The sequence below is a fragment of the Rana temporaria genome, chromosome 2, assembly GCF_905171775.1.
Source record: "Rana temporaria chromosome 2, aRanTem1.1, whole genome shotgun sequence".
NCBI lineage: Eukaryota > Metazoa > Chordata > Amphibia > Anura > Ranidae > Rana > Rana temporaria.
The window spans coordinates 262,430,773-262,450,723 of record NC_053490.1 but is presented as its reverse complement, the minus strand read 5'-3'; the positions used below and the strand labels follow the sequence as shown (position 1 = coordinate 262,450,723).

General features: G+C 44.5%; 1 protein-coding gene across 1 annotated transcript in view; it reads right to left on the bottom strand.

Annotated features, from left to right (window-relative positions):
- Nucleotides 1-19,949, bottom strand: part of TXLNG (taxilin gamma) — a 79,262-nt gene extending 59,313 nt beyond the window's left edge. Inside the window, exon 1 of the mRNA XM_040336872.1 lies at nucleotides 19,762-19,949. Within this exon, the coding sequence (XP_040192806.1) occupies nucleotides 19,762-19,833 (72 nt within the window). The 5' untranslated portion in view covers nucleotides 19,834-19,949. The remainder of the gene's footprint in view (nucleotides 1-19,761) is intronic.
- Nucleotides 19,950-19,951: the final 2 nt, after the last annotated feature.

The window sequence follows — 19,951 nt, the reverse complement described above, 5'->3', positions numbered from 1 at the left end:
TCTGATGTATCAAATACGTATGTCATGCAATAAAATGCATATGAATTAAAAAATCATACAATGTGATTTTCTGGATTTTTGTTTTAGATTTCGTCTCTCACAGTTGGAGTACCCAAGATAAAAATTACAGACCTCTACATGCAAGTAGAAAAACCTGAAAAATAGTCAGTGTATCAAATACTTGTTCTCCCCACGGTACATACATAAATACATGAGCTGCACGATTAAGTATCAAGATCGCAATTTTTTTCGCAATCCGCAATCCGCCAGCTAGAGGGATAGGATAGGTTCACACATTGACAGTCTTGCAGTTTATTCATCCATTACACTACCTGTGGTGTTTTTCATTTGCAATCTATGCCAATTACCAAGATTATTACACAGGGCTTTTTTTCCAGCTGGAACTTGGTGGAACTCAGTTCTACCACCTCTGGCTCTGCACTCTGCTCACCACCATCAATTGTAAACACAGAAGTCCAGCTTATGAGTTTAAAAGTGACAGCTTGTCTCCTAAAGGCTCCCACAGATCTGATCTCCTGAGCAGCTCCCACTGAGTACAGGATGGGGAAAAGTGAGATGCAGGTGTTCAGGGTGCAGTGCAGATGCCAACACTCCCACTGGATGATCTCCCTGCTAGTGAGAAATACAAAGAAAACTGCAGTGTGAGGGAAGGTACTAGAGCTGGCTGGGTGCTTCAGCTTAACACAGCAGCAAAAGTTGGACATGTGGAAGATGGTGGAGCTTTTAAGGGGGAGGAATAAGGGGGTGGGTATGGCATGCAGAGAGGTCAGAGCTGAAGAGGGGTGGAAGCGAGATGTGGACAGGGGATGCAGAGGTAAGCAGCTGTGGAAGAAGGCTGGTGGTCATGGTTAAGTTCCTGCACTTGTTTTCAGAGGGGGGAAAAAAAAAAAAAAAAGCGGCCTGTTTTTACATGTGTACCATTTGTTTTTATGAAATAAATTACTTTATCGTTCTAATGAGGATATCGCACTGCCATTTCTTTGTTGTTTTAACACCCATGCTGACCAACATGTAAGAAAGATGTATATACAGGCCGCAATGGCGACTGGAAACTATGTCATGGCACCCGGGTTTACACTGCAGAAGTGGTTTGGATTCCTGCCACGCGGACTCAGGTCGGGTTGGCTAAAATTGAGGACGCAGCTTTATGGCCCGCTGGAGCGCGATATACGCTCCTTTCTGCGAACCAGCGTCCTCTGGTGGGCAGTGCTGAGGAGCGTGGCTTGCAATGTCACCTTCCCAGTTTGGAACCCCAGCTGGGGTTGAGGTTGCGGGCTTGATCGGTCGCCTGTTTCTTACCACTGCTGTGGACGGGGAGTGCCACCCGTCAGTGCCCATCATTGCCACCTCAGTGCTGCCTGTCAGTGCCCATCAGTAATGACTGTCAGTGACACCTCAGTGCAGCCTATCAGCACACATCGGTGAAGGAGAAAAAGAACTTATTTGCAAAATCTGATAAAAAAGAAAAATAATATGTTGGTCTTTCTTTGCTTTGCACCAGGCGTGAGCAATTCTTACTGCCCGAAGCCCCGAACATACAGTTCCTTGCAACGGGGCAGCCAATTTAAAAAAATCCTAACTTTTTTTAGCTGGCTCCTAGATTCTAAGCAAATTTGTCAAGCCTTACCCTAACCATATAGCTGGTTAAATTTACTACTGCATATAATTCAAGAATAAATTGTCTTTTTTTAAACTTTACATATTAGCTAAATCATACAAACTTTTTTTTGTTGCCTTTTATCCGATCAAAAAATGAACAGGCCAACTAATAGATTATGAAAGTAATCGTTAGTTGCAGCCCTATATATGTTTTTGTATGTCTTTCCGATGTTTTTGTTTAGTGTATGATGATGAAGAATCAAACATTCCGCCACTTGCTGTTTGCTCCTGCTGTGGTCAGTCAAATCCTGTGAGCAGAGTGGACCCAAACAGCTCGAGCGGGTCTGCCCCCAAAGCAAGTTGCAGACACAGGAGGAGCCAATATCGCCTGCAGGTGGACCTTAGAAGAGGCGGTTCGGGGACACTTCGTACAAGATTGTCACAAAGAGCAGGCGAGTTGAATATGTTTATTATATATATATATATATATATATATATATACACACACACACACACACACACATACACACATACACATACACATACACATACACACACACACACACACACTTTAGTGGTAGCCAGTATTTAAAAATTTCCCAACATCTGCATTACCACAACCAGACTAGAAGTATATGCAATTTAAAAAAGTCAATAAAGCAAGCTAAACTTTGGTAAAGAATAATACAAAAAGGTAAACTAAACAACACAAACGATCCTGCAACTATTACTGCCCATTAGAATGGTGAGATACTGTACATCAGTGTTTCTCAACTCCAATCCTCAAGGCGCACCAACAGGTCATGTTTTCAGGATTTCCCTCAGATGAAATGGCTGTGGTAATTACTAAGGCAGTGAAACTAATTAAATCCCCTGTGCAAAATAATGGAAAGCCTGAAAACATGACCTGTTGGTGTGCCTTGAGGACTGGAGTTGAGAAACACTGCTGTACATAGTAGTGCAACCTTTACAGAGTGGATAAACTATTCATCCAGAAGTCTCAATTGACATTCTAACACACAACCACACCTGTTATAGATTACACTGAAACAGAACACATTTACCAGGTAGGCAGCTATAGTTATCAGGCAGTTCCAATGAACTGAAAGGTTCATTGCACAACTAAACTATATTAGACACTAAACACTACACAAGCACACTACTTAGCCAGGTCACTGCTTCTATATGCAAAGCAGCTTGAAGAATTGTGTGAACTGAGTCACTGGGATTGCAACATACAACCTCCATTAGACTGCTTAGGGGCATTTAGGAGATTACTACATATGAAAACAGATCTCTAGAACAAGTTTCTGGTGCCTTTCCCAAAGAAAATAATTTAACTAGTTTTACTAACAGAACTAAACTGACAGGCTTTATTACAATGACCAGATTAACAGCAATCACAACACACATAAAAAAAAAAGGCAAACAAGATCACAATAAAAATGATAGAAAAAGGGAGAGAGAGCAAATTTAAAAGGGAAACATTAAGGACCCTTTCACACGGGACGGATCAGTAATGATCCGCCTCCGTGTATCCGTAAGCTCACCAGGGATCGCTCCGTATATCCCCGCTGAGCCGGCGGCTGACAGGGCGGTCCCCGCACACTGTGCAGGGACCGCCCTGTCTTTTCTCCGCTCTCCCCAATGAGGGGATCGGATGAACATGGGCTTTGTGTCCGTGTTCATCCGATCCGCAGACAGAAGAAAAAAAAATAGGGTTTTCTTCCGTCCGCAAAATCAGATCTTTGAGGAGGCGGGTGATTACGGGTGTCAGCGGATGTTTATCCGCTGACACCCGCAATCACATAGGGACCAATGTATATCCCTTTTTCATCCGCAAACGAATGGATGAAAAAGTGGACATATGGTCCGCACGTGTGAAAGGGGCCTTTACAAAAAAAAGATTAACCTAATTTACTCCAATATAGAGCACACATATTTCCCTAAAGCGGAACTGAAGGCATTTTACAGCAGACTGTGAGCAGGCAGTCTTTCATTACATTAGAGACAAGCAATGTCTTTTCTGCAAATAAATACAGCTACTTGCATGCTCACAGTCTTCTGCAGAATGCAAATAGAGTTGTGCATATGCACAGTTCCTGTGCTCTGGGATGACCAACGACTCCTTGTGGGCAGGAGTTACATCACCCCATGCCAGTCAATGGCGATGCCTGAAGTCCAGCACTAATGATTCTTGGCATATCATCATCTTTTACCTTATTATACAAAAAAAATTGCATGGAGAGCGTCTGAACAGCAATTTTCAATTCTTGCCACAGATTCTCAGTTGGATTTAGGACTCGTCTTTGACTGGCCTATTCTAACACGTGAATATGCTTTGATCGAAACCATTACATTGTAGCTCTGGCTGTACGTTTAAGTCCAAAAAGTTACATTTTAGTCTCATCTGACCAGAGCACCTTCTTCCACATGCTTGCTGTGTCCACCACATGGCTTCTCGCAAATTACAAACGGGACTTCTTATGGCTTTCTTTCAACAATGGCTTTCTTCTTGCCACTCTTCCATAAAGGCCAGATTTGTGAAGTGCAAGATAGTTGTCCTGTGGAGATTCTCCCACCTGAGCTGTGGATCTCTGCAGCTCCTCCAGTGTTATCATGGGCCTCTGGCCACTTCTCGGATTAATGCTCTCTTTGCCTGGCCTGTCAGTTTAGGTGGACGGCCATGTCTTGGTAGGTTTGCAGTTGTGCCATACTCTTTCCATTTTCTAGTGATGGATTGAACAGTGCTATTTGAGATGTTCAAAGCTTGGGATATTTTTTTTATAACCTAACCCTGCTTTAAAATTCCCCACAACTTTATCCCTGACCTGTCTGGTGTGTTCCTTGGCCTTCATGGTGCGGTTTGTTCACTAAAATTCTCTAGCAAACCTCTGAGGGCTTCACAGAACAGCTGTTTTTATACTGAGATTAAATTACACACAGGTGGACTCTATTTACTAAGGTGACTTCTGGAGGCAATTGGTTCCACTGGATTTTAGTTAAGGGCATCATAGTGAAGGGGGCTGAATACAAAAGCACACCACACTTTTTTGATATGCAATTTCCATGTTCTGTGTACTGTGGGAGACCAGATATAGTAAACCCTGGGTTTGTAACACTAAAGTGAACTCTTTTCCGCCTTGTCAAGGCAAAGTAACAAGCTTGTTTCATAACAGCACAATAATCATCCTGTAGCTACCTTCCTTGTGCGCTAATAAATGTGTGTATTCATTTTAAGGAGTGAGGTGAAGTTCATATAGCAATGTGTACATTCTATTTCAGAAACCAAGACTTACACAGGATTTTCTGTGGGCCCTATTGTTATGAAGTGGGCCCATTACTTTGCCTAGGCACATTTCTACTTTAAATACAAGCATAGAGAGTTTTAAGCATGCTACACATCTGTCCTTTGTGTTGCATTTTCTTAACCAGTAAACATTCAAGTATTATATAATACAGAAGGAGCTCAATTAACATAATTGACAAAATCCCAGGTGCAGCAAAATAGAGGGTGTATCCTAGTAAGCGTTCAAGTTTCAAAGAGCCGAGAACCCTGAAGCCAGTCGGAAAGTGATCAATCTTTAAAGAATAATAGTTTTTTGTTTTGTTTAATATACATGTAAAAAAGCAGCTTTAAGTGATATTAAAATTTCAAATTTTTCTTCTTTTTAGAAACTGACTTTTTTTCCTTCTGTGGCCAGTAACAAGCCACTGGTACCCCCTGCCCGTTTGCCATTTGCAGGTGTCACCTTAGCAAGCCAGCAGCATAGGAGACGCACATGCAAGTTAGGTCCTTGCATTCTCCTCTCACCTCCCAGTAATTACAGCAAAGGCAGCAGGTGCCTATGGCTTCCCTCAGAGGTGTTTTAGGGCTGAAAGTAATCAATTAAATTGACAACGAATCGATTAGTTGGCATGCATGCATACAGAATGCATTATTTACTTATCAGGAAATACAGTGCAGCACACATACAGCTCAGTACACCATCCACACGTCAGTAAGTGTCTGAGAACTTGTGAAAAGCAATGCCTCATGGGTCTCCCCCCCACCACTGTACTCATGCACTTTTCCCAACCAGCAGATAACAGAGGGACAGGAGTCCAGAACTGCCTTTCCCCAGACCTGCCCCATCACTCACCAGTAGGGTAGTCCCCACCCTGGGTTTGATGTTGGGGCGGTTTAGAACATCTGCCCGTGTCACCAGCAGGGAGATTCCCTGTGCGGTCATAAAAACTAAACCTAATTTATATGCACCTTTTTTTCTTCATTCTAAGGCCCCTTTCACATTGAGGAGTTTTTCAGGCGGTAAAGCGCTAAAAATAGCGCTGCTATCCCGCCTGAAAAACTCCTGCACTGCAGACTCAATGTGAAAGCCCGAGGGCATTCACACTGAGGCGATGCGCTGGCGGGAGACAAAAAAATCTCCTGTCAGCAGCATCTTTGGAGCGGTGAGAGGAGCGGCATGTATACCGCTCCTTCACATTGAAAACAATGGGAACCGCGGCAATACCGCCCGCAATGCGCCTCTATAGAGGCGCATTGCGGGCGGTATTAACTCTTTATCGGCCGCTAGCGGGGGTTAATACCGCACCGCTAGCGGCTGATACCCGCGGCAATTCCGGCGGTATAGCGCCGCTATTTTTAGCGGTGTTATACCGCCACCGCAGCTCCCGCCCCAGTCTGAAAGGGGCCTAAGGCAGTGTAAAATACATTTACTGAAGAGTGGCTTCTGTCTGGCCACTCTCCCATACAGGCCTGATTGGTGGAGTGCTGCAGAGACGGTTGTTCTTTGGGATGGGAAGGTTCTCTTCTCTCCACAGAGGATGCACACAACATGGCTTGAAGTGAGCCCGCATGTGTGCCCCCATAGCAAGCAACTTGCTGTGGGGGCACACAGAGTAGGAGCAGTGGACTGCACTAGCGGGGGACCCCAAAAGGGGCCACTCTGTGCAATACCATTGCACAGAGCAGGCAAGTATGTTTTTTTTTCTTTTTAATATAAACAAAAAAAAATGTTTGACTTTACAAGTGCTTTAATCCTACAAAATAAGAGTTGCCCTTGAAGCACCAACAAATCTGAGTGAGCAGTAAATATTCATAATCCGCAAGAGACAGATGGCACAACAAATTAGGATAATCTTGGGTAATCCAACAGGAGTTGAACTGGATGTGATATGATAACCACTAACTGCAAGAAAAAAAAACAAATAAACAGACTTCCAAGAGAAAACATGTAGTAATATTAAGAGTGATAAAAAGTTGTATGAAAATTAATAAATTATTTTTCCCCCCCATTAGCAAAACCAACAATTGTTCCTTATTTACTAGATATCCACAGTTGCTGCCTTTGTTACAAGGGTACTTGAACTAATTACATCAATATCAAAAGGTGCCATTACATTGGCATGGTCAGAATTATGGTCTCTCAAGAGGGAAAAAAAAAAAAAGCCAGAATATCCAACATAAAGGAAAACATGGCCCATCTAAAACAAGGGTATGAATCCCTAGCAATATGCCCATTGCTTACTAGCGTGGAGGGAACACACTGCGCTAGGATGTTGGTAATTTCTATCAAGAAATCTTGTGTCATGTCCCAACTTTGCGGTGGACCCTCTCTGCTTTTAGATTTCATTCACAGTCAGTCTTGCAATTTGCAGCTGGATCTGATAAATGCTTGTTTTACTAGAGGATGATGTAATAAAGAGCACAGCAGCCGACCAACCTTTTCTCACATCATCAGGTAAATGAAGAGTTATGAAGAGTGATCAGATGTATTGCAAAGTCCCTCTTTGCCATGAAAATGAACTGAATCTCAAAAGAAAAAAAAATAAGGACCAGCTGGCATCATGTCAGGGATTCTCTCGTTAACACAGGGACGAGGACAAGGCTGAAAACCATTCTGTAATGCTGTTAAAATAAGACTAAGCTTTAAAAAGGAGGGGGTGCTTGAAATCATTGTTCTTCCTCTGTTGACCATGGTTACCCACAAAAAAACATGTGCATTCATCACTGCTTTGCACAAAAAGGGATTCAATGGCAAGGATATTGCTGCTACCAAGATTGCATCCAAATCAACCATTTATCAAGTCATCGAGAACTTCAAGGAGAGAGGTTCAACTGTTGTGAAGGCGGCTTCAGGGGCCCAAGAAAGTCCAGCAGGTGCCAGGACCGTCTCCTACAGTGGATTCAGCTGCACTACAGCAGAGCTTGCTCAGGATTGGCAGCAGGCAGGCACGGGTACATCTGCACATACAGTGAGGCAAAGACTTTTGGAGGATGGAGTTGTGCCAAGAAGGGCAGCAAAGAATTAATTTTTCTCCAGGAAAAACCATCAGGGACAGACTGATATTCTGCAAATGGTACCGGAATTGGACTGAGGAATCCCATTTCCGATAGTTTGGGACATCCGGAAAAATCCTTGTCAGGAGAAGAAAAGGGGAGCGCTACCATCAGAAAGCATCCCGAGACCATTCATGTGGGAGGCTGCTTTTCAACCAAGGGAGTGGTCTCGCTCACAATTGTGCCTAAGAACACAGCCATGAATTAAGAATAGTACAAAAGACTCCTAAGAGAGTAAGTTCTCTCCAAGAACAGTTTGGTGATAAACAATGCCTTTTACAGCATGATGGAGCACCTTGCCATAAGGCAAAAGTGATAACCAAGTGGCTTGGGGCACAAAAACATTGACATTTTTGGTTCATGGTCAGGAAACTCCCCAGATCTTAATGCCATTGAGAACTTGTGGTCAAGCCTCAAGAGGCATGTAAAAAAAAAAAAAAAAAAAAAAAAAAAAGAAAAAAAAAAAAAAAGAAGAACTCCTAGCATTGATTATAGAAGAATAGGCTGCCAAGTGAAGATGTGGCCCAGACAACATGCCAGGGTGATTTGCAGAGGTCTTGAAAAAGAAGGGTCAACACTGCAAATATTGACTCTTTGCATAAAACGTAATGTAATGGTCAACAAAAGCCTTTGACACTTAGGCTCCATGCACACTGAAGCTAAAAAAAAAAGCTATAAAATAATGCCAGTAGCTTTGCATTTTTGCAATAGCTTTAATGAGCCATTTTCGGGGGTAGCTTTTTTTTTTTTTTTCAATGGATAAAAAAAATGCTGGTGCCAGCGTTTTTGAACGTTTCAGCGTTTCGCGTTTTTTCCCCGCCGAAAAACGTCACTTTGAACGCAAATTTCGGGTGTTCAGAAAAAAGCCAATAAACTCCAAAAGCTCATTAACACAAAAAAACGCCCAGGTGTGCATGGACACATAGGCTAACAGAGTTCAGTTTATGGGCTTTAAGAAAAAAAGCCAAAACGCCAATAAACTACAGTTTATCAGCTTCAGTGTGCATGGAGCCTTATGAAATACTCATAATTATACTTCAGTATACAATAGTAACATCTGGCAAAAAGATCTAAAAACACTGAAGCAGCAGACTTTGTAAAATGTATTATTTGTGCCATTCTCAAAACTTCTGGTGGTGGCTGTATGACGACATCAGTGAAAGGGGTTGGGTACATTGGAGATCAGCAAGAAGAGCAGCTTGGGCAGACCAACTGTCCCACCTGGAACAGGCAGGTAGGGAGACAGTGGGACCTTGGATTAAATTTACATATCTGTATTACATTATCTCTTAGTTAACCAAAGATTTTCTACACCAGCTGGGGCTCAGGGCTGGCTGGATATTTTAAAGGGGTTGTAAAGGAAACATTTTTTTTTCCATAATAAACATCCTTTACTTGCAGACATTCCTCTTTTCACTTCCTCATTGTTCGTTTTTGCTCAGAAGTTGCTCTACTTCTTCTCTGTTCACTTCCTGCTTGTCTGATTATTACTCACCACCGTGAACGGGAGGCTTTACTATGGTGGTCAGCCACATGCTCACCCCCTCCTGGGAACTACATCTGTGCGGCAGGATGCTCTCTACGTGTTAGAGACTTCAAGGAGGTGTGAATTACTGGGCGTGCCACAATGCATACTGGGAAATGTAGTTCTTACATGAACAAGCGCCGCAAACCAGGAAGTGAATGAGAGAACAGAAACTAGAACGCCGGAGGTGATATAGATGAAGGAATTTAATAGGTATTTACTTGTTTTTTAACAGAATCATTACACTATTCTGTCTGTCTACCTAGCAGACATTAAAAATGTTTCCTTTACAACTCCTTTAATTTACTGTTTCTAGAGTTAGGCCGGCTATACACTGTGCAAAATTTCTTTCTTGCAACCACACGTTAAATGCACATGAACACTAGGCACGTTTAGCACTTGCTCATTAATTCATTTCATTGGCTAGAATAAATTATTTTTTATTTTGGCTATTAAAATGAATTACGCTCAAATGCTCGACACAGGTAAATGCGTTGGACGCTGTTACAATTGTAAGGAAGAAGGCTTCTAGAAGAGTTTAGAAAATGTCCTGCGTGCATGAGGACTTGAGTGCCTACATTCTGGATAAAGGAGCAACAGGGACACCTTTGGACAGCCATTGCCAGTCTAGGGAAAAGGGGAGTGTTAGATGTACTACCAGATTTAGATCTAGCTAACACTTTTTAAGGAGTTAAAATAAAGTTTTGCTTCTTTAGGGATAAAGGTTTTACATAAATAAAAGCGGATTATTGTATGCACCCCTATCAGTGATAAATGTAACTGCTACATTTGTGGTAGAACTTGTTCTGTTGAAATACAACAGACTTTTTGGATGGATTGGCAAGTTGCAATATGATAAATGTTTGCTTTGGGGTTTAATATCGCTTTAAAAAGGGTCCAAGAGCACTATTAGGGTCCTTTCATACTGGAATTATGTGTAAAAAAAAACATGAAAATGGAATCCCCCTTTTGTACATCTGTTGTCTTACAGTTCACATCAGGTTACATTTGTATTCCATATGTTGAAGAAAATAGAGGTAGCCTAAAACTAGAAATACGATTCTTGCCGGAAAAAGGATATAGAACAGACTTGGGGCCGGTTTACACCAGAACGTGGTGTAAAAAAGCTGCGTTCCCTATTAATTTCCTGCACTGCGTTCAAAACACACCGCTTTTTGAGCTTCGGGGTGCCAATACATTCCGAATGCAAATTGCAAATGCAGTGTGTTTGTGGGCACCAGACCACATGGTACTGCAGTAATACACAATCTGGTGCAAGCACTACTTTCTGTGCATTGCGGTGTGCACTGCAAAGGAGTACGCAGGAATCACACATCACATTCCTGTGCAATTCTGTTGGGAACTGGCCCTCTAAAGGCATGTTTAAACTTGTTTCAAAATGTAGCATTGGACACTCTTTCTTTTAAAGCACTCTGAATGCCAATCAAAGCACCAGTTATTAAATAAAATGGTAAGCTTACAATCCTGTTTACACGTTGTGTTTGCTTTAAAATGTATACCCCATGTCACTTTTTTGGTGCTTCAAAACATCTTCAAAGCCTCCATAGATGTCCATGACAAAGCTCGCTTAGAGCACCTGCAGCTTTTGAGGTTTTTTTTTAGCTTTAGCTTTTTCACTTTTTTCGAACGAATTGCAGGTATGAGATATTCCAGGATGTAATGGGAAAGCAACAAGCAAATCGAAAAGACGTCATCAGCAGTCACTTCTGGTTCATGTGTATATATATTCTGGAAGTGTTTGGTGCAGGCGTCACATCTGGTGTGCAGCAGCAGGTAGGTGAGCGGGGTCCAGACTGGTCTAGCAGATGGCACACCTGGTGTGAAACATGGGAACACTATAGCAGAAAGTGAGCAGGGATCGGAGAGAGAGAACTGAGCAGCAGAGGATTGGCAGAGCTGGGGGGACCGGAGCAGGAACAAAAAGCAATGTCACATGTGGTGTTCAGTGTGGGAGCAATATAGCAAAAGGTGAGTGGGGACCAGAGAGAGGAGGATCAAGAAACATGAAGATAAATAAGCAGAGCTGGGGGATACTACTGAGCGGGGCATCAGCAGAGCTAGGGGATATTCTGTACAAGGGTAATGAACTGGGGATTTGCTGTACAGGGATACTATTGATCTGGGAGTTGAATGAATGAAGAACTTATATAGCGCAGCACATGCGAACTAAATCGCCTCTGGGCGCTTGTTCCTTTCCCCTTTGATATCAAAAGAGATGAGTTTTTATCCTTCTTTTAAAGGCCAAGTGGTTCTCCTCCAACCGAATGCTGGTTGGTAAAGCATTCCATAGTGTGGGACCTTGCAGCGCAAATCTTCTTTCTCCTTTGGACTTGTATTTAGCTTTGGGTATCTGGAGCAGATTTTGGTTTGTGGATCGCAGAACGCGATTGGAGTTGTGAGCTTTTATTTTTTGGCATAGATATTGGGGGGCCTTCCCATGGATGCACTTATGTGTCAGACAGAGTGCTTTGAAAGTAATTCTGTCTTTTACTGGCAACCAGTGGAGGGTTCTTAGTGAAGGCGAGATGGATTCCCAGGGTTTTATCCCAGTCACAAGTCTGGCGGCCGTATTTTGAACGACTTGGAGACGAGAGATTTGGTACTTTGGGAGTCCGAGGTAGAGGGCATTTGCATAGTCAAGTCTGGAGTTCACAATTGTTCCCACCACGACTGCTATGTCTTCTTTGGGAATGAATGGAATAAGTCTACGTAGTAGGTGCAGGAGATGGTGAGATCTGCTGACTACTGACCCTATTTGTGCGTCCATTGTCATGTAGGCGTCAAAGATGACCCCGAGACTTTTGACTTTGGCGCTATGGGTGATGATTTGGCCCAGAATGGGTGGGGGTGTCCAAGTTGTTGCCAGTTGATTCTTACGACTGGCGTGAAACAGGAGAAGTTCTGTTTTGGAGCTGTTGAGTTTAAGATAACTCTTTGTCATCCAGTTTTCTATCAAAGAGAGACATGTCTCTAGACTGAGATGATGATCCTTTTTGTTGCAGATGCGAAAATACAGTTGCGTGTTGTCTGCATAAGAGTGATAAAGTAGTTTTTGGCTACTGATGATTTCAAAGAGAGGGCGAAGATAGATGTTAAACAGCACCGGCGACAGAGGGAATCCTTGAGGGACTCCGCATGACGTGCGTTTTTCAGAAGTGAAAGGTCCCAATTTTACTATTTGTGATCGGTTTTCCAGAAAAGAGGAGAACCAAGGTAGATCACCTTCTGCGACTCTGGCTACTTCAGCTAGCCGAGTCAGTAATAGTTTGTGGTCTACCGTGTCTAAAGCTGCGCTTAGGTCCAACAGAACTAGGAGACAAGATTCTCCTTCGTCTGCGGCCTCCAGAGCGTCATCCCATATTTTGAGTAGCGCTGTTTCTGTCCCGTTTCCAGGACGGAAACCAGATTGAAATGGATCGAGTAGATTGTAGGTATCTAGATGCTGTTGCAGCTGTTGTACCACTACTTTCTCCATTACCTTGGAGAGGACATTCAGGCCTGTTATGGGACGACGGTGAGTTGGGTCTTTGGGATCGAGGGTGGGTTTCTTTAAGATGGGTTTGATTATGCCCCGTTTCAACTGGGAGGGCACTATGCCTTCCTTAAAGGACTGGTTTATCAGCTGCGTGATAGGAGAACATCGGCACATTCCTTCAGCAGTTTGGTGGGGATATCATTAGGCGCTGTGCTATTTCGCAAAATACTAACCATGTTTTTTGTGGCATCGATGGAGATGGGTTTAAGAGTGAACTTTGTTGGCTGCAGTGCATTTGTGTGGATATTGGGCGCGTAATTAAGTGGGGGGTTAGGGGCGGTACTGTTTTGCTGAATGCTTTCACGGATTTTTTCAATTTTGTTAATGAAATAATCTGATAATTCATTGCAAAATTCTTGGGTATCAGAATTGGGGGCTTCAAGACATACGGGATTCATGGTCTCGGTAACTATCTTGAAGAGTTCACGGGGGCGGTTTAGGGCACTGGTGATGATATTGGCGAAATTATTCTTTTTGGCTTTGAATATTTCTTTGTGGTATTTTTTTGTTATTGTCTTGTAGACGGATAGGTTTTCATCCGAAGAGCTTCTTTTCCAAGCGGCTTCCGCTCTTCTGCGCTCTTGCTTCAGTAACGACAGCTGGTCATTAAACCAGCTGGGGTTGTTTTTCCTGATGCAGGTTTTGCGTTTGGGGCGCTGCTAAGTCGGCTGACTGTATATAGTATTGTATGTAGTATGTAGTATTTATGGCATGGAGTGTTTCTGTGGGAGTTTGATGTGGTTGGATGGTTTTTATTTTTTTCCCTAAAGTGGTTTTGAAGAGCTCTGAATAGAGCTTCTTTTGCGATCTAGTCCAGTGTGTGGTCACCGGTTTTGATGTTTTTGTTGGGGGGGCCTTTGTGATGATTGTGAGTTTGATTGCATGGTGGTCTGTCCATGGCAACTGCTCATTTTTTTGAATGTTTATTTCCCAAATCTTGTCTGAAAATAAGATCGAGCATGTGACCCGAAGTATGTGTGGGCCCACATACTAGTTGCTGCAGACCTAATCGGCAACGGGATCCTGTGAGGAGTTGGCCCAGAGGTTGAAGTCCCCGAGTAGCAAAAGGTGTTTGTTGTTTAGGGTGAAAGTGGACATGAACTCTGTCCAAAGTGAGAGAAACTGCGATTTTGGACCCGGTGGTCTATAGCAGAGTAGAATATGGACGGTCTCCTGAGGATTTGTTTGTAGTTGCAGAGTGAGGGTTTCCATGAATGGAAGTGAGTAGTGAAGGGCTGGTTTAGTGATCGCAAGGTAAGTCTTATGGATCACTGCCAGGCCTCCTCCTCTTTGCCCTACTCTGTTCTCTGTTATGATGCGGTAATTTTCTGGCACCAATTCTCCTAGAATGGTGTTACAGTCTGCTGTGAGCCAGCTTTCTGTGATAAATAGGCAGTCTAGATCGTTTTGTAGAATGAAATCGTGGATATCTTGTCGGTGTTTTACTGCCGATCTCGTGTTGACCAGAGCGCATAATGTGCGCTTTGGCTGGGGTAGATGCTTACGATGTTTGACTGTTGATCATCGATTAACTCTAAGAAGTTGCTCCTTCCTTAGAGCTTTTTTGTGACAGCTGGTAAGTTTGCGGCGAATGGTTTTAGTTCCCAGATGGTTTCTGCAGAGTAACTGAAATTACCCATAGTTGCAGAAAAAATGCCGAGAGAGTATTGTTGATTGGCGGGAGATGGTAATGGGCGGAAAGAAATCTAAGTGGGGCGCCACTCATCAAATCTTCCCTCCCCGTTTTTGATCCAGAGGAAGGCGAAAAAACCCCAGGGGTGCTGGCCAATCTGCAATAGCTGGGGAAAAAAAATTCCTTCCTGACCCCTCAAGAGGCGGTCGGGAAACCCTGGATCAAAATACTGAACAATGCGCCAATTCTGGAAAAACTGGCTGTGGCAGGGAAGGGGTGGGGGTGAGTGGTATGGCTGTTAGTGGAATTGTTTTGGGTGTACTGAGATGGCCGCCGACCGGGACTAGGCCCGAGCCGGGGCTAGGGTATTGGGACAGCTGGGGTGTGAGCAGTGGATCTCGTGGAGGAGCACGAGGAGTCCTGGGGTGGCTGGGGCTGTGTGGGGTAGCACGGGGGGGGGGGGGGGGGGCGATTGATTTAGTTTGGGGCGCTGATTCGAGCGTGCCGCTAGGCCTCGGCTGAAGCCGGGGGCTTTCCTATGAGCGGCCGCCACGATCTCGTCCTGCAAAGTTTGGGGGAGGTTGCTGGGAAGTGTGGGGGAGATTCCTTAGCTGTTGGTGTTTTATTACCGCCGCTGTGTCTGGGTGGAAAGCCGCAGCTTATCCTTAAAAGGACAGCTGCAACTCGTCCCCGGGCAGAGGGCAGGAGGAATGGGGCGGCGGTCGAGTAAAACACCGGGAGTAAACACCGGGGCTTACCTGTAAGAAAGGAGCCTTTTGGGGGAGGCAGCAGATGGTCTGCTGGAGGCCAGGGGGAGAGAGCCAATGGCTGGGTCCTGGAAGTGATGGTGTGTGCAATGCCGCTGGGTGCTGGGAGGAGTGCGTTTGCCTGCAGACTGACTGCCTGTCTAGCTTGTCCCTGAGTGGAGCAGACTCGTCGGGAAGCGTCCTACTCCACCTAGCAGCTGGGCCCTTTAAAACAAATTTAAAATCAACAGACACAGGGCATTTGCGAAGCATCATTAAAGCTTCAAATAAGCATTTAAAAAAAAAGCATGCTGAAGAAGTAGGAGCTTTAACCACTTATGGACCGGAAGGATTTTCTCCCTTAATGACCAGGCCATTTTTTGCAATACGGCACTGCATTGCTTTAACTGACAATTGCGCAGTCGTGCGATGCTGTATCCAAACAAAATGTACATCCTTTTTTCCCCACAAATAGCTTTCTTTTGCTGGTATTTGATCACCTCTGCGGTGTGTATGGTTTGCACTATAAACAAAGAGCGACAATTTTGTTCTTTTGTTTTATAATAATAATAAACAAACTTTTTTTCTGTTTGCTATAATACATATCCAAAACAAAAAAAAAAAAAAAAAAAAGTATTCATTAGTTTAGGCCAATATATATTCTACATATTTTTGGTTTAAAAAACAAAAAAAAACAAACACACACAATTTGATTGGTTTGTGCAAAAGTTATCGCATTTATAAACTATGGGATAGATTTAGGGATTTTTTGTTATTGTTTTTACTGGTAATGGCGGCGATCTGTGATTATTAGCGGGAATGCGACATTGCAGCAAACAAATCTGACCCCAAATGACATTTTTGTGGACCAATGACATTATAGCATTGATCAGTGCTATAAAAATGCACTGATCAATGTATAAATGACACTGGCAGGGAAGGGGTTAACACTAGAGGGCGATCAAGGGGCTACCTGTTTTCCCTAGGTGTGTTCTAACTGTAGGGGGGAGGGATAGGCTCTCCATTAATCTTAGCTCTAATTGGATGTAAATGGACTGTCAGTTCAAATTCCCCCGCCTATAGACATAGGCTCACAGGCTACTTTATTAGGTACACCTGTTCAATTGCTTGGCAACCCAAATTAGTGTTCAGCCAATCACATGGCAGCAACTCAGTGCATTTAGGCATCTAGATGTGGTGAAAACATTTTTCTAAAGTTCAAACCGAGCAGCCAAATGGGGAAGAAAGGGGATTTAAGTGACTTTCAATGTGGAATTGTTGTTGGTGCCAGATGGGCTGGTCTGAGTATTTCAAAAACTTCTGATCTACTGGAATTTTCACATACAACCATCTCTAGAATTTACAGAGAATGGTCCAAAAAAGAGAAAATATCCAGTGAATGGTAAAAAATGCATTGTTGAGGTCAGAGAAGAAAGGGTTTGAGATGATAGAAAGGCAACAGTAACTCAAACAACCACTTATTACAACCAATGTATGCAGAATACCATCTCTGAATGCATATCACATCGGATGTTGTAGCTGATGGGCTACAGCAGCAGACGACCACACCGGGAGCCACTCTTGTCATCTAAGAACAGGAAACCAAGGCTACAATTCGGACAGGCTCACCAAAATTGGACAATAGAAGATTGGAAAAATGTTGCCTGGTCTTACGAGTCTCGATTTCAGCTGCAACATTGGTAGGGTCAGAATTTGGCGTAAACATGAAAGCATGGATCCATCCTGCCTTGTATCAACTGGCTTCAGGCTGGTGGTGTAATGGTGCGGGGGGATATTTTCTTGGCACACTTTGGGCCCCTTAGTACCAATTGAGCATTGTTAAAAGTGGAGTTCCAGACGTTGTGTTTTTCAAAAGTCAGTATATTTTATATACTTTAAAGGGGTTGTAAAGGAAAATGTTTCCCTAAATAGCTTCCTTTACCTTAGTGCAGTCCTCCTTCACTTACCTCATCCTTCCATTTTGCTTTTAAATGTCCTTATTTCTTCTGAGAAATCTTCACTTCCTGTTCTTCTGTCTGTAACTCAACACAGTAATGCGACACTTTCTTCCTGGTATGGAGAAATCGTCTTGAGGGGGCAAGCAGGAGTGTCAGGATGCCCACTAACACACAGCTCCTTTCTCTATCTGCAAAGTAGAGAGTGTCCTGACTTGCCTGCTTGTCCCCTCAGGAGGCTTTCTCCACACCAGGGAGAAAGCCTTGCATTACTGTGTGGAGTTACAGACAGAAGAACAGGAAGTGAGGATTTCTCAGAAGATATAAGGACATTTAAAAGCAAAATGGAAGGATGAGGTAAGTGAAGGAGGACTGCACTAAGGTAAAGGAAGCCATTTAGGGAAAAAAAATTAAAAAAATTCCTTTACAAACCCTTTAATATAACAAATAAAAAAATAAAAAATAAAAGTGTAGCTGCCGACTTTTAATAAATGCACACTCACCTGTCCCACAGTCCAGTGATGTGGCTGCCCAAACCCCTGGCTCTCTCTTTTGTCTCTCCCCGGCGCCGTCATTGCAAGTGTGGGCAGCCAGCTGTGACACCTTGCGGCTTCACAGCCTGGTGCGCACTGTGCATGCATGAGTCACGCAGTAGCTACCCATTGGCCAGCAAATCTTCTGGGACCTGTGACATGTCCAAGAAGATGGAGGGGGAGAGAACATCCGCTCGGATCGCCTAGGCGGCCCGAGCAGAAGGGGGAGCAGGTACCTGTCAAAACTAGGTACCCACCCCCCCCCCCAAAAAAAAATCACAAGCCACATTTAGGGGGTAAGGAGTGCTTAAAGCGGAACTTCCAATTTTGGGTGGAACTCTGCTTTAAACCCTACGACCTAACTAAGTATTGTTGCTGACCATACCCATCCCTTTATGACTACAGTGTACCCATCTTCTGATGGCTACTTCCAGCAGGATAATTCACCATGTCACAAAGCTCAAATCATCTCAAACATGACAAGGAGGTTACTGTACTCCAATGGCCTCCACAGTCACCAAATCTCAATCCAATAGAGCAACCTTTGGGACGGGAGATTTGCATCATAGATGTGCAGCCGATAAATCTACAGCAACTGTGTGAGGCTATTCTGTCAATATTGGCAAAATCTGAGGAATGTTTTCAACACCTTGCGTAATCTATAAACAACAAAGAAAGGTGCTACTACCCCAGATTAATTAAACTCCTCCTGAGCTGTCGGGTGCAGGATGTGCAGTTGCTCAGCGGCCAAAGTGATGAATGTGTAATCTATGCCATGAAGAATTAAGGTAGTTCTAAAGGCAAAAGGGGGTCCAACACCATACTAGCAAGGTGTACCTAATAAAGCAGCCGGTAAGTGTATGTTATGATTCAGTCTGGATCTGTCGGAAAAACTGAAGAGCTTAGAGATCATAGCAGGCAGTGAGTCCTGGAGCGCCAATCAGAGCTTGGTGTCGGGAAGGACTGGCATAGTCGCTGAGCGTCAGGAAGGACTGGCATAGTCGGTGAGCGTCGGGAAGGACTGGCATAGTCGGTAAGAACTGGCTTGGTCACTGAGCGTTGGCAAAGCCGCTGAGCGTCGGGAAGGACTGGCAAGGCCGCTGAGCATCGGGAAGGACTGGCAAAGCCGCTGAGCGTCGGGAAGGACTGGCAAAGCCGCTGAGCGTCGGGAAGGACTGGCAAAGCCGCTGAGCGTCGGGAAGGACTGGCAAAGCCGCTGAGCGTCGGGAAGGACTGGCAAAGTCGCTGAGCGTCGGGAAGGACTGGTAAAGTCGCTGAGAGCCGGGAAGGACTGGCAAAGTCGCTGAGCGTCGGGAAGGACTGGCAAAGTCGCTGAGCGTCGGCAAGGACTGGCAAAGTCGCTGAGCGTCGGGAAGGACTGGTAAAGTCGCTGAGCGTCGGGAAGGACTGGCAAAGTCGCTGAGCGTCGGGAAGGACCGGTAAAGTCGCTGAGCGTCAGGAAGGACTGGCAAAGTCGCTGAGAGCCGGGAAGGACTGGCAAAGCCGCTGAGCGTTGGGAAGGACTGGCAAAGTCGCTGAGAGCCGGGAAGGACTGGCAAAGCCGCTGAGCGTTGGGAAGGACTGGCAAAGTCGCTGAGCGTCGGGAAGGACTGGCAAAGTCGGAAAGGAATAGTAGAGTGAGTAATCGTAGACAAGTTTAGCCCCGTGTCCCGACTAGTAAACACGGCTCACGTTGCGGAGTACACAGTGACTTTGGCGGCCATGGAGCAGAGCCGTACAGGCAATGTGACAGGTGGTGTGCAGTGTGTGTGAGCTCTCTTCCCTCGTGTAGCCCCCCGGGGGCACCGCACATACACAGCAAAGCAGCGTGCCCGGCTTCTTCTCATTACCTGCCCACAGCCGTCCAACTTCCCGGACTCCTGGGAATCCACAGCAGCCGCCGTTTCCACCTGAGACGACATAATATGACGCAGTGCTAGAAGTGCCGCGGTCTCAGCACCAGCGAAATCCCCTGCGCAGCGCTCAACCCTACAACCTCGCACACCGCCGACCAATCAGGCGAAGGGCAACATTGCACAA